We start from the raw sequence: 13,977 nt of genomic DNA on the forward strand, positions 1-13,977 counted from the left end.
ACAGTCACAGGCAGTTGACACAAAGTCATTTCCATCATTTGCAGGATGTTTAGAAGTAGCAGCATTGAGATTTTTTTTTTAATGTTCAATTTCAATGCTTGATTTTTAAAAAAATGTAAGCAGTATATGCTTACATATCTGCAAATGCCAATTCACTATTTTTAGAGTTATGTCCATTAGCTGATATAAGGTTTAAATTACGTAAGTGTATAATATTTTCTCCATTCTATTGAAGGATGCTGAGGAACAAGTGAGGAACTACCATCTCTACAATACTTAAAACTCCTTCTATTTTTATCCAGAGAAGCCAGAAAAGTTGCAATGGTGAAAGCATAATTATAATATCTGTCTTTTCCTCTCTTTTTATATCATTTAGATATCAGCATGAATCAATTCCAAGTCCACTGGTTACTGGAGTCCTGTGCACACAATGACACCAAAGGACTTGGGAAAGTAACTGAGCTGACTTATGTAAGTCTCCATTCAGCCTTCTGCTTGATTCCGAGTAGCTTCTAAGCAGCAAGAGAAAGAATGGTTCTGTAACATAACACAGTATGCTTTATACCATGTTTCATAGATAAGGAAAAATGGGTTTTTTATATTCTTCTACAGCAAAAGATAAAAATGATGCATCTGGACTGTTTTGGGTTTTGTTGTTTGGTTTTTTTTAAATCCACACTAGGATAAAACAATATTTTGTCAGTATTATTCAGAAAACAAGTGCAGGCAAACAAACTTCTTAGCTAAGTATTTATATATTTCTACAGCATATAGAACATGGCATTTTATCTATAATTAATACTGTAAAGGCTCTAGCACAGTGCAAATACTGAACAGTAATAATAGTAATTAATAAACTAGGTTTTCTTTTAGACATGCAGGTGGGTTTCACAACTCTGAGGAGAATAATAGAACAAGAAAAAAGGACCATAGGTGAAAAATACTAGACATTAAATCTGGAAGTCAGAGAGATATCAGATAAGGAGAAAAGCTCTATGTAAGTACATGTCAGCCCAAATATATATTGCAGTGGCAGTTCTTCGTACTCAATTTGTTGGCAATCTAGTGTCATCCGTTTCTGTAACATATTATCTGAACAACACAGTAATATGATTGGTACCTTACAATTGATTTAGTTGGTTATGGAGAATGGAAGAAATCACAATTCACCTTTCCGTCTTGCCCTGACCTATATTACTGGATCAATTCAGTGGAGTTAATGGCATATAAAAGTAGAGTAAATCAAAAGACTTCATTTCTCATACAGAAGGCTGATAGCCTGTAAGATTTACTGCTTCAGGGGGTCAGCAAAGCAAATATTAGAGGTGGATTAAAAAAATTATTGTGACATAATGTTATGATCAGTCCCAATATTTCAAGTTATGCACATTGAAGATAGGAGAAAGTTAACATTAAGATGTTTATTTCCACTAGAGGTCAGGAAAGACTCTTTGTACATCTGCCCAAATGCATTGTGGGAATAGTTCATTTATTTCCTCTCAGTCATCTTACTATCAATCTCAATCAACCTATCAATCTAACAAAGTAGATTGGTAATTGGTCCAATCTACTTTGGGAAACTGTGTTTCTTTTGAGGAAGAAAATAATTACAAGCAAACAGAAGAAGGTTGATGCTACAAAAGGTTTGCTACTGGATATGATAGGTCAAGGTAGATAAAGGCCTTATGTTTCCAGTGTTGAGCATTTAGGCCCTGTCACAATAAAAAAATATAGTTCTGTCACAATTTTAAGCAGGAGTCAAGCCTATTAGAGCACTGTCCCGGCAGGCGGAAAGCAAAGAGTCAAGTCCATTCTTAGCCCAATCTCTATGTCCCATCAAAAATTACCTTCCAAGTGAAGGTTAGACTAATCCAGTTTGGGATTAGGAAAAAGAGGGAGTTATGCAGAAGAATGCTGGAAATTAGTTTATTCTGAAGGGAAGTAAGGATCTAAAAGGCAGTGAAAGAGTTTTGACCTTAGCCAGTAAGGTATTATTGAACATTTTCCCAGAAAAAAAACAACCCAAACATTTTTTTCTCATATATGATTTGTGCTAAGGTTTTCAGGCTGTGATTTTCAAAAGTACTTTAGACAACAGTAAGAATTTAGCAGGATGCTTACAGTTTGTGTAAAGTTTTCTTCTCCAGTCCTTGTCTTTAAACAGAGAATTGTGCTTTGTAGTTCAGCTGTGGAGCTTTTCCTCCTGATAAGAAGGTAGAAGTAGTTAATGTACTAAAGCGGAAAAAAATGAATCCATAATGCCATGCTGGACTTTGAATGCACTTTTAAAAAGTTAAATGTAGATGAAGGCTGTCATTTACAGCAGCTTAACTCAGCTTTCTTACATTTATTTAATTCCATTATCACGTACATCCTGACATTGCTACTCCCATTGCCATCATGTCAGAGAGACTGTTCTAAATGTTAGAAGCCAGTTGCTTTGATGCAGAGTGGCAAAGGAACTCTGTAGAATTGAAGGGCATATCCAAATATTATGCTAATATATTTTGCTACTGAAAATAATCATAACATAGGCAATGTTGCTTCGTTCTCTGAGTAAAAGCCATGTCGGCATGTGTTAAGCATATCAGGAAAATATTTTACTGGAGAAACCTTTTCATCTTCTACCAACCTTATTTTTCTTTTTTTTTCTTTTTTTTTTTCTAGAGGTCTATTTGCAGCATGTGATATTTTTGTTTTTCTTCTAGGAAAACTACATGATTCTGAAGGACCTGTCATTTTCATGCAAATATAAAGTAACTGTTTTGCCTGCAAAATCTAAAGGTCGTTTTAAGGCTGAGAGTATTTTCTTTGTTACCCCACCTTGCTCTGCATTTAAAGAAAAAAACCACAAGCACATTAATTGTCCTGCTGAAGGAGGTAAGGCATGGTCTGGAGAAGTAGCCAAATAGTTTCAAATGCACTTATAATCACAAAAAAAATTTATTTAAAAGCAATTCTAAAATGGGAAATGAAAGATTCAGAACAAATAATAACATAACTAATTCTTATGTGAAAAATCAACTAAAATAAATACAGAGCAGTATAGATTTTGGCTATCACATTACTGTTTTGTCAATTAGGTGATAATTTTAGTGGACTGTTTATAAACATATGATGACATTTGTTATTACACAGTTTTTATTTTTGTAACGAGGAACAGTTTCCCAGTTATATTAATTATAATGACAGATGATAACTGTAAACATAATTATGCTGGCATGACCCATCTTTCGAATGTTTCACTACTGATGCAAGCTGCTTTTTCGGTTTGATTTTGTTTAGGTTAATTCTCCTCTCAGATAACAAATAAAGGCACTCATACCTTTTACAGTGTTGCCACAATGGTAGGTATAGCTAGAGGGTTATGGAAGATAACAGAATCATTAAGATGTTGGATGGCAAGAACCTCTGGGGTCAGCTAGTCCAGCCACCTGCTTGAAGCAGGGCTGTTGTCAGCACTAGGTCAGGTCAGCCATGGCTTTGCACAGCCAAGTCTGGAAATCTCTTTCTTCAGCTAGAGGCTGGCCCTCTCACTTTGAGTCCCTACTGTCCCCAAGGGCACTCCCATGCTTCGTGGGTCACCTCAGCGTTCTGCTGGCCACCATTGCCATTTCCTGACCACCCCTCCTGACAGTTGCCAGCATTACAACATTATTCCTGAGCAACTGCAACTCAGGCACATGTTTCTCCTAATCAGAGTGCCCCTATTAACTTGTACTACAGTTTTAGAGGAAGAATTTTACTTTTTTGCCTGCATCATGGGGTTCTGTGCTATCCTGTGGGTTTTCTTGTGTTTCCAAAATTGAAAACTGGAGCTCATGTATTCTGAAATACAGAGGAGCAGCAGGATGGTTGCCTGTGAATGAGGCACTTACGCCTTTACATGCCATAGGCTTTCCTTTCTGTCACCTGCAGCTGACAGGATTTGATTTGAAGTTTAAATTTGGCACAAAATGCCAACGGAGTATATCAAAGATAGGCTTTGGTTAACGCTGAAAATGCAATGGCAGAAAGCTGGCAGGATCCTGGGTAACACCAGAAAGAAAGCTCTGTCTGACCTTTATTTGTGGAACAAAATGAACATTATTGAACATTATCTCTCAAAGTTTAGCTTATCTTTTTGCTTTCCAAATTTATAGTGCCAGTTCTACCCAAAGTGTTGGCCAAACCCGAGAATCTATCTGCGTCTTTCATTGTCCAGGAAGGTAACATCACTGGTCATTTTTCCTGGAAGATATCTAAGGCAGACCTTCACCAGCCCATGACAGGGTTTCAGGTCACTTGGGCAGAAGTAACCACAGAAAGCCGACAGAACAGCTTACCCAACAGCATCATTTCACAGTCACAGATACTGCCAGCAGTAAGTTGTTTGTTACCTTCGTTTGCTAGCGGCTTCGTAAGTGTGTGGGTATGTGGCCTATTTTTAATGTTTAGTGGTGATACAGATGTCACACATAGCATTCTGTGGCTCTGCAGGCAAGTTGGAGCAGGAAGAGCTTAATTTTTCCTCCTTGCTGGTGAAACAAAGCACAGCTACTCTTCTTGATGACACATCAAACATTTCAACTTCACAACTGTCAAATTAGCAACTATTGTCTGAGAAATGCCTGAAGGGAGGAAAAGATCATCTGTGTGGTAATAGATAGTTTTTATTTTCTTTTGATGATCAGGCTGTTCAACTTGGCGGTTACTATAGTTTTACTAATTATTTGGTGTCCAAGTCGATGGATTTAAGAGAATTTTCTCTTCCTTTGAGTCACTCATTGCTCTAAGAAAAATAAAGATCACTTTCCCCTCTGCCAATATGCACCATTGTCCAACAGACAAATAATTTAAAGGAGAACTAGATTTCACTGTTTATTGAAAGTATGAGAATGAACACTTTGAATTCTTTCCCCTATTTAAGCAGGGGAAAGAATTTCCCCCCCTTAAAGCAAAGGCTTTAAGATGGCCTTTGCTATTTCAGTTCCTCCTCTGGCAGAGGCAGGTGAAGAGCACTTCATTCCGACTCTGTTGCCAGATCCACCAAAGTCAACAAAAGGGCTTAAACAGCTGGCCTTGATCCAAATTCAGCTAACAACGTTGGGAGTCTTTCCATTCACTTCAGGGAATTGGATCAAGGCAATTGTGTCTAGAGCAGAGCTGGCTGAAAATCTTTTCACAACATTTGTTTCATCAAAGAATGCGTAAAATGTTTTGTTGGACACATCTTACATTCAACGCGTTTTCCACAAATCCAAGGCAAGGTTCTCACCATTCTGTCTTCATTCCTAGCAGACTGCCCTAAGGCTAGGGCACTCGTGTTTCAAAGCCTGTTGTTCTGGGGGAGAGCAACAAAGTTGACCGTGGATGCTCTAAAACTATGGGGCAAGCTACCACGCAATGTGCGGAGCTGTTTTGTGACAGCTTAGTACAGACTGGTGTGATCTGCACCAATCCACTCAAAGCTCGACCCACATTCCAGAGCAGAAGCACGGTGCAGATACAGCCTTGGTCTCTTCAGCAAGACACGTTGCAAGATTACCTGAAGTGGTTACTCAGTCACAGACCTTTGGCTGCAAACAGCCACGTTAGCACAATGAAAAGCAAAGTTACAGACCATGAGATGTTACTTTTCACTTCCGTTTTAATCTTTTTTTTTGGGAGCAGGCATATGTTTTATTCAGAATTTCTATTCCTTTTTTTAAGCTTTTGGTCAGGTTAGCTCTGAAATATATATAAAGTTTTATTTAAAACACTCCTTTGCATTGTGTTATGCTTTAATTTTTTTGTTTTCCTCTGTTTTCACTAGTGTAGAGCCTGGAGATTCCTTTTATTTAATTATCTATCACTATATGTATCTCTCTGTTTATGGCAACTGGTTAAGAAAACTGGTCTGAGCTGAAACAGTATCTCCTACCTCTCAGAAACCACCAGAATGTAGGGTATTTTACAGTGAGGATCATTCACTCATTCTCGTTTGTAGCCTCTGACTGATAAAAATTTAACATTTACACAACAGGGGCTGAAACCCACAGGTCCCAACTGCTGGAGGAGCACCTGCATGGGCAGAGTGAGTGTATGAGTGCAATGTATGCAATCCTCTCTCTCCTACCCGTTCAGTATGTTATACGAGGTGGAACAGCTTCAGCAAGGTCTCTTAAGAGCAGCCCCATCTCAGAATGCGTGCTAATTTGGCAGTAAAACTACACGTTTCCCCCACCTTTTCTCTCTCCTTTCCCCTTTATTGTCTGCTCTGGCAGTAACAGCAAATTATCAGTGATTCCCACAGCCTGCTTAGGTTCCCCCTCATGGTGCTGGGTGCAGTGCCAGCCAGAGGTACTTGCCCTGCAAATTCCTGGCCAGCCCAGCCTGGCTGGTCGCAGGAGCACACTGTGCCCGCACTGTCCGGCATCACTGCCCCGCGGTCCCCTTCCCGGGATGGGTCCTTTTCAGCTTGGAATAAGGTGAATCAGGACTTTTGATTCCTTAATGCCCTTCAGTCTTTAGTCAGATGTATTCCCATTTGGGAGCATTTATAAAGTTACTCTGAAATTATTTTGCACAGGTGTGAGTGACCACGCAAGGTATGGAGCAGTGAAAATTGATGCCATTGTGCCAAAAATGGGATAAAGAACAGAAGGGCAGATTCTCATGGTATAATTGGGAAAAATATGCCGAAATCTGTGTAACCACACTTATTTTCACTAGCTGCAGCAGGGGGCCAGACCTGTGAATTGCCATGAATTAATTTACCAATTAGTGGAATTCACAGACAGATCCAAAATAAAAACAAGTTTATATAACGAACATCTTTGTTAAAAAGAATGATTAGGAAGTTATAATTTTATTTTTTTTTTAGTGATGAGCACATCATCCATTTTCAAGAATGCTAAGGAACAACTTGGACCTCTTACACTCAAAACCATAACATTATGGTAAAAAAGTATGCTCAAAGGCAATGGCAAGCAAAACATTCAAAACAAACCCTCTCAACAAAGTGATGCATATGTTAAATCCTTTTTACAGAATTCTAAGAAAATAATTTGTGGATGCTGAGAGTGACAGAAACTATTTAAAGCACTGCTTTGTTTGAGTAGATCAACTATGTTTTATTTTTCGATGCTCTGAGAATTAACATGATTTATTTATTTTTAGGATCATTATGTACTTACCGTGCCCAATTTGAGGCCATCGATGCTGTACCGCTTGGAAGTTCAAGTGCTGACGACTGGTGGGGAAGGGCCAGCTACAATAAAATCATTCCGAACACCTGACCTTCCTCCATTTTCACCCCACAGTAAGTAGTACCCCATTTTGACATGTGGTTACATGTTACAGATCTTCAGTTCTCCACATGTAAACAGTTAGCTTGAGCCTTAGAGTCTTTATTGGTGCCAATAGCATTCCATGAATTTAAGATGAGTGAAAATACTGGGGGTTTTTCCCCCATAAATGTCCATCAGCAATGATGGAAGAAAATACAGTCTTTCTCTCAGTCAGTTTCTGTGGTCTGACATTTGCCATTCATTCCACCACAGCTCTTTGGCTTATGCCTATAGCACTTGGGATTCAAAGATGATCTGTCCTCCAAGTACTACCTAGGCCTGAGCCTGCTTAGCTTTCAAGATTAGATTTTTCTGGGTGCATTCAGTCCAGCATGGCTAGATCCTGATCATATTTCTAAAGCAGTCCAGACCTCTTAATGGCCATTGCCAGCATTTTATAAGTTTCTGAAAAGTACAGCTCAAAGTTGCGAAGCTCAACAAAAAATATAATGAATCAGTCCGAGATTCATCTGCTTGAATCCTTTTGTCCTTTCACAGTCACTAAAGTTGTCTGGACTGAACATGCACATAGTTGTCGGCACAGGCAGTTCACTTACAAGCTGAAGGATTGCAAGCTGAAGGCCTCAGGAAGACTTTTTAGTACAAATAAACGATGGTGTTACATATTCAGGGTTTAATATCTGCATATTTTCCTATTCTTTTGTTTAGGACCTCATCTGAAGCAACATCATCCACATCACTACAAGCCACCCCCAGAGAAATATTAGACTGTTTCAGATGATTATACAAATAACTGAGAGAAAAACTGAGCTCCCAAATGGAGGCTAGGAAAAGGCACATCTGTAGGAGCAATGAACCCAGTTTTCCAGTGGAAGTTACCATCCTGTACGATCTGTATCTACTTCTCTGTAGTTTAGCCATGACGAATTTTATTTGCACCAAGGCCAGGATGACGCATACAGCAAGTATCATTTCAGTACCACCACTATTCAACAAACTGCAGATCGCATCCAACTCAACACCTGTGAGAAAATAAAAAGTGTGTTCATTATAATGTTTTTGTACTTCTATGTTTAAAGTAGATTGAAACGGTGCGGTGTATACAGCTTTTGCTCTTAGTGACCTCAAAGTTAATATTTGCAAGGTTGTCCTGTGATGTATACATACTTTTGAACACTGGAGGCTATGTTCTCAACAGCGTGTTTAAATGATCTATTTTACTTAAAGCTCTGCGTGTTACCAGTTTAAGCCCTAGTGTATTTTGCTATTAAAGTAGATCTCTATATGTCTGAAATAAGGACATAAGTAAAATAAATATCAGTAGCAGAAACCCTAAAATAGTCAATATTTAATAATGGCAGTATCACCACAGAGGAGAATGATGATACATTTGTATCCGCCATCTGTTCTGAAATGGTAATGTTTTAGCACATACATCTTCTATTAATGTAGTTAATAGCTAAAAAATATACAGGGTAGATGTACCATTGTAAAGAAACAAATGGCAATTAATAGAATTGTTGAAAATCTATGGCAATTAATACAATTAATTGATAGGGCCTGGAAGAATGACTTTTAAAATCCCACTTATATTTTTAGGTATATAATATTTAAAGGTATAATAATATCTTGAAAAGAAACACCAATTTTCTAGTTAAAAATATAAATAGTTAACACAAACATTTTAGAAATTTAAATTCTGAGGCACATTTATTATTCAAGTAGACGTAGAGCTACTTTTTGGCTTTGGCTTGTGATGCACGTATCTCTTTTCCCCATGGATCTTTTGAACAGAAGAATGGATGTATTGGCTCCATGCTATTCTGCTTACAGAAAGAATTATGTGACAATATACTGGCATCTGGAAAACATTGGCTTATAGTTTATTTGAATGCATTTTTCAAATTTAGACAGAAGTGTGCCCTTTTTAACCATAAGGGAATTCATATTGCCTTATTGTGCAATATAAACTGTCTAGAATAATTTGCCACACAGAGAGACGTCCTTCAGTAGTAAACAGAAACTGCTTGGATTTATTATCGAGAGGGTGGAAAGTATCTGCCAATAAACATCCATACAAATACTCATAATCAGCTTCTCATGTTCAAGATGTTCAAAGTGCTCCTGCATTCTTTGGCACAGTTTCCATTGCTCCCTGAACCATCATATGATGAAGCTAACGGAGCTCAAACGCTTAGCAGTCAAACTTGACAACATGGCCACTTTTTCTGCCAGCAGATGCTACAGACTCACCTGTACTTCATATTTGCCTGAGACATTCAGTGAGAGGAGCTCAGACATCAGTGGTGAATATATTTTCCTTCTCTTGATGACAAACTCTTTTGTGGAAAGCAAATATGGAGAAAAGAAATATATACCTGAAGCTGAGGATCAGAGTTTATGTTTATCATAGTAGAGCATTCACAAAATATTCAAATACAGTTTGTCTGTACTGAAGTTTATAGCTTTTTGTTTCATGTGGGTTGATAGGGGTAAAGGAAACTGAATTAATTTCTCATCACTTGCTCATTCCAGTTTTCCTACATTTCTACCTTCGGTTTTAAAGGGCTCTTTTTTGCCATTCCCTTTCTACTTTGCTTGTTGTCTTTTTTGATATGCACTCAGTGACCAAGAACTTTTCCAGAAAATTTCTATTGCTACATGGTTTGGGCCTTTAACAGTAGTTTTAAAAATATTAAAAGCTATGGTGCTTTTATTTCATTCTTCTATCATTCTATCATCTCCCCTTTTCCAAAATACATTAGCAAATAAACAGATGAACTCTTCTTCATAAAATCTATAGTGTAAAGGTTTATTTTCAATTTTGGCAGAAGGACAGAGTCTCAGAGACTTTTGTCGGGATGGAAATGTTTCATGTGTACAAGTCTTTACAAAGAAAACACCATTTGAATCAGACTGGTGTGCAGCACTGCTTCGACATGTAGATTGCACAGGACACCGGTAAGGCTAGAAGTGATCTCCGTGGTGTTTGCTGAGAGTAGGAGTCCGTGGGATCAAGGAAAGTAATTACCTCAGGCTTGTCTGAAAACTTCTGTCCAAACCTTTCAATCACAGTTTATTCTAGTTATGCTGGAGCAAATCTGTAGTGACTTGATTAATGTTAATGAAATTATGTTTCCTTCATAGTGACATGGTAAAGCATAGAACATGGATGTCGGTCTTTATTACAATGATGCCAAATCTGGCTCGGAGATAAACTGGAAGTTAGCAGCCCTGAGCAATCATACTATTAATCTTGGTTCCTGAGGGGAAGCCTCATTCTTCTGAAATGAATCAAAATGGTTACTGTTTGCTGATGCCAGTCTCTTTGAAGCATTCAACTTTTAAAAGTAACAATGTACTTTTGAAGAACATGGAGGGGTTTTCCCTTTTAAAGTAGATTCTGGAAATAAAAAAAAAGTCAATAAAGTAGAATTGTATTGAACAAGTGTATCATATAGAGCTCACTAAGATGTAAATTATTTTTTTCCTCCTACAAATCAGCTTATCAACTCACCTTTCAAGTCACCCTCCAAATAAAAAATGAAATATACAAGGTCAACAGAGCTCATGCATAGATGTTAAATTCCCAGCTATGAGTGATTTCATGATTATTCTTTGAATTTAGCAGTACAGATTTGAAGTTGTTAGTGCCTAATTCATAAAGCCTTGTTTGCCGAAATGTACAGGGTATTGTCCTAATTTACTAGCCTAAGTAAGTCACATTAAACATTTAATTCAGCAATAGAGTTGTAATTCACTACTTAATTCACTAGTTAAAGATTTATTTTCTCTAATGATGTTGTGTAGTACAAAGTTAATATAGATATTGGGATGTTTTTAGATACTCTGCACCTTTACACTAATGTATAATTTGCTGTGTACGATTCTGATGGATTTGTCAGTTGACTTCAGGATACATTTTGTTTATCTTTATTTCTTAAAGGAGAATTATAAGATTACGCCATTTTTGCTAACTGCTTTGTGAAGTGGATTTTTTTTTGTTCATTGGTGATTTTTGTTTAAGAAGAGAATGTTTTGTTCTTGTTATATCTTTTTTGACCATTTTTGAGTTGTTTATAGAGCAGGAGAAATTCAAATAAGACAGAGCTTGTGAAGTAGTACTATGTGTATCATCTTGAATATTCATTAAGAATATAGCACATAGACAATAAATAAGAGGTCTGACTTTGAAATGCCGAACATTCTCAACTTAGTGGTTTCAGAAAGAGCTGAGGACGTGGTGTGGCAATGCTAATATTGACATTAATGTTTGGCATGGTCACACACAAAATCAAAGAATTACTCATTGCTAATGTGAATGAGAATTTTACCATTGGTATTAGCAGAACTGTATAGAAACCTACATACTAAGTCATTCCACAATACTTTCATCTCCATGCTCCCAGCTGGGGTCAGGGAGAGTTTCAGATAGGCAGGCCCTGATTCAGGAAGGTATGCAGAAGAGGAAACTTCCATATGCACAAAATAAGTCAGTGGGATGGAAGTAAACCTTTGCAGTTAAGAATGAGCTTTAGTGATGTCTTGAATAAAGCATGGATGTCAAAATTTGCTTGAATACTGTCTTAAATCAGGGCCTTATAGAACAAAGTATGGGGCCCAGACAGTTCTAAATTCTCTGTAAAACACCATTAAAAAATTTATTTTTGTCTTGTGTATATGTAAATGTAGTTGTGATATTGACTTATTTATTAATTCATTTTCTTATACTATGTGCCAAGTATATTCCTACCCTTTTGATCAGTACCTGTGAACATCAGTTACTAAAAATAATGTTATGCAAACTTGTGCATTGTAACCAGGAATATGATGCTAAGAAGCTGTTGCATGTAGTTTTAAATAATTAAGAAAACCCTTTATTTAAAAAATGTAAATTAATACCTGCAGATGTTGATGATTATATATGGTTTTGCATGCCAAAACTAATTGTTCAGTTGTGGGCATGAAATGTAACGACTGTATTACCTCTACTGAATATACTAGTAAGGTACAATTTACAAAGTAATTAACAGAGCTCTATATGTAAAATTTTTCCTTTTTACTTAATTATGTTGTAGTAGAGGTAACAGAACTGCTTCTCTGTTACCTAAACTGGCTGTAGAAATTATGTTCCTATAACACTCATTTAAAGTCGGTATTTATTTATGTATGCAATACAAAAAGATTGGTCTTATGTGTCTGTCCTGTTATTTAGAGAAAAAAAAATACACTTCTTGTAAAAAATAATTTGTAAAAAAATGTAAATGTAAATAGAGTCTGATTGCTTTTACTCATTATTTCCATGTTTAGAATTTGTACATACTGTTTAGGTAATAAACTATCCTACATTGAAATCTTGCTACATTATCTCCTCCATACAGAATTTATATTTTTGTTTTTCTTAAGTTGAAGACACGAAATCATCTAGGAAAAATCAGTGTCACATCAAGTACCTTTACTACATCTACCTTTCATTGTGTGTAAAGTCATACCATTTTATCCTCCGTTTACTACAGCAATTTGTTTTCTTTGGAAAGTGATCAAAATAATCTGAAAATAAATTTAGATATCATTTGAGTCTTTTACATTGAAAAGCAATCCTTGAAATAAAAATTTAGACTCAAGAATTTGCCATCCCTTTCTCTGTTTTCATGTAATAGTTCACGGTGAAGATTTGTTCACCCTCTGTAATACTAACTTAAAATAATTAAAATGTTGCTGGATCTGTGTCAGTGGCCTGATCCTGCAAGTCAAGATTTTCATGATTGAAAATCATGGTGAAATCTATATATACACCAGATTTGGAGTATTTTCTATTTTAAAGTGCGGTATCCCATGACTTAAATTCTATGTTTTTAATAAATATAAATATCTGTCTTAGTACAAACATTTAACTGTTTCAAATTGTTTCAAATTGTCATAGATGTGCTATCATTATGCATTATGCATTCTCACATGCAATATTTTTAGTTCGGGGATGCATCTTTGACTTACTCTTGACTTACCTAATAAGCTTTTTTACTAATTAGATTTTGTTAACTTGAACATAAACTCCAAAATTTCCTGGTATTGTTTTTTCATTAGAATAACTGCTTAAATTTTTGGGTTTTGTTTTCCTTTTAGATATCTGGATAATGTTTAGAAAAACCCATATAGTTAAATTTCTCTGCAAGTTGGACTATTTCAATGACATTTGCCATTATGGTTCAGTAAACTCAGACAAGAATGATATATCACCGTGGATAGGTAAGTTGTCATTATAAATAGTTGAAGTGTTCTATACACTGTAATGCAAAATATCCATTCATTTTTCCTTCCATAACTTCAAATAAATGTTTTATTCAACATTGGATTAAAAGAGACAATGACTGAATGATGTGAATCATATGAAATAAAGAAAATTTGCTATATATTGAAGAGTATTGATCATTTCGATTTTGGGTTTTGTGGCTTGTGCTTCTGTGCAACTTGGCTTTTGCGCATCTAAAACCAGAATGCACTCAAAAGATTCCATATCATAAGAAATTTAATACAAGGAAAGCTCTTCACAGTACAAAAAAACCCCTCTATAATTCTGTTTTCTTATTACAGGTGTTGCATTGTCATCGTCTGGATATATGCCAGCCTCCTTGAGGAAGGCCTTGAGCCAAAACACTGGCTGTTAGCCCGTGGGTGGCAATGCAGCACCTGTAAGGGTAAAGAAGTC

The 13,977-nt window shown here is 36.5% G+C and overlaps 1 protein-coding gene across 1 annotated transcript in view; it reads left to right on the plus strand.

Moving 5' to 3' along the window:
• Nucleotides 1-13,638, plus strand: part of ANOS1 (anosmin 1) — a 148,168-nt gene extending 134,530 nt beyond the window's left edge. Inside the window, exons 10-14 of the mRNA XM_072849517.1 lie at nucleotides 377-471; nucleotides 2,709-2,880; nucleotides 4,143-4,363; nucleotides 7,141-7,282; nucleotides 7,980-13,638. Coding sequence (XP_072705618.1) covers nucleotides 377-471; nucleotides 2,709-2,880; nucleotides 4,143-4,363; nucleotides 7,141-7,282; nucleotides 7,980-8,038 — 689 coding nt within the window. The 3' untranslated portion in view covers nucleotides 8,039-13,638. The remainder of the gene's footprint in view (nucleotides 1-376; nucleotides 472-2,708; nucleotides 2,881-4,142; nucleotides 4,364-7,140; nucleotides 7,283-7,979) is intronic.
• Nucleotides 13,639-13,977: the final 339 nt, after the last annotated feature.

The sequence above is a fragment of the Ciconia boyciana genome, chromosome 1 (assembly GCF_034638445.1).
Source record: "Ciconia boyciana chromosome 1, ASM3463844v1, whole genome shotgun sequence".
Lineage (NCBI taxonomy): Eukaryota > Metazoa > Chordata > Aves > Ciconiiformes > Ciconiidae > Ciconia > Ciconia boyciana.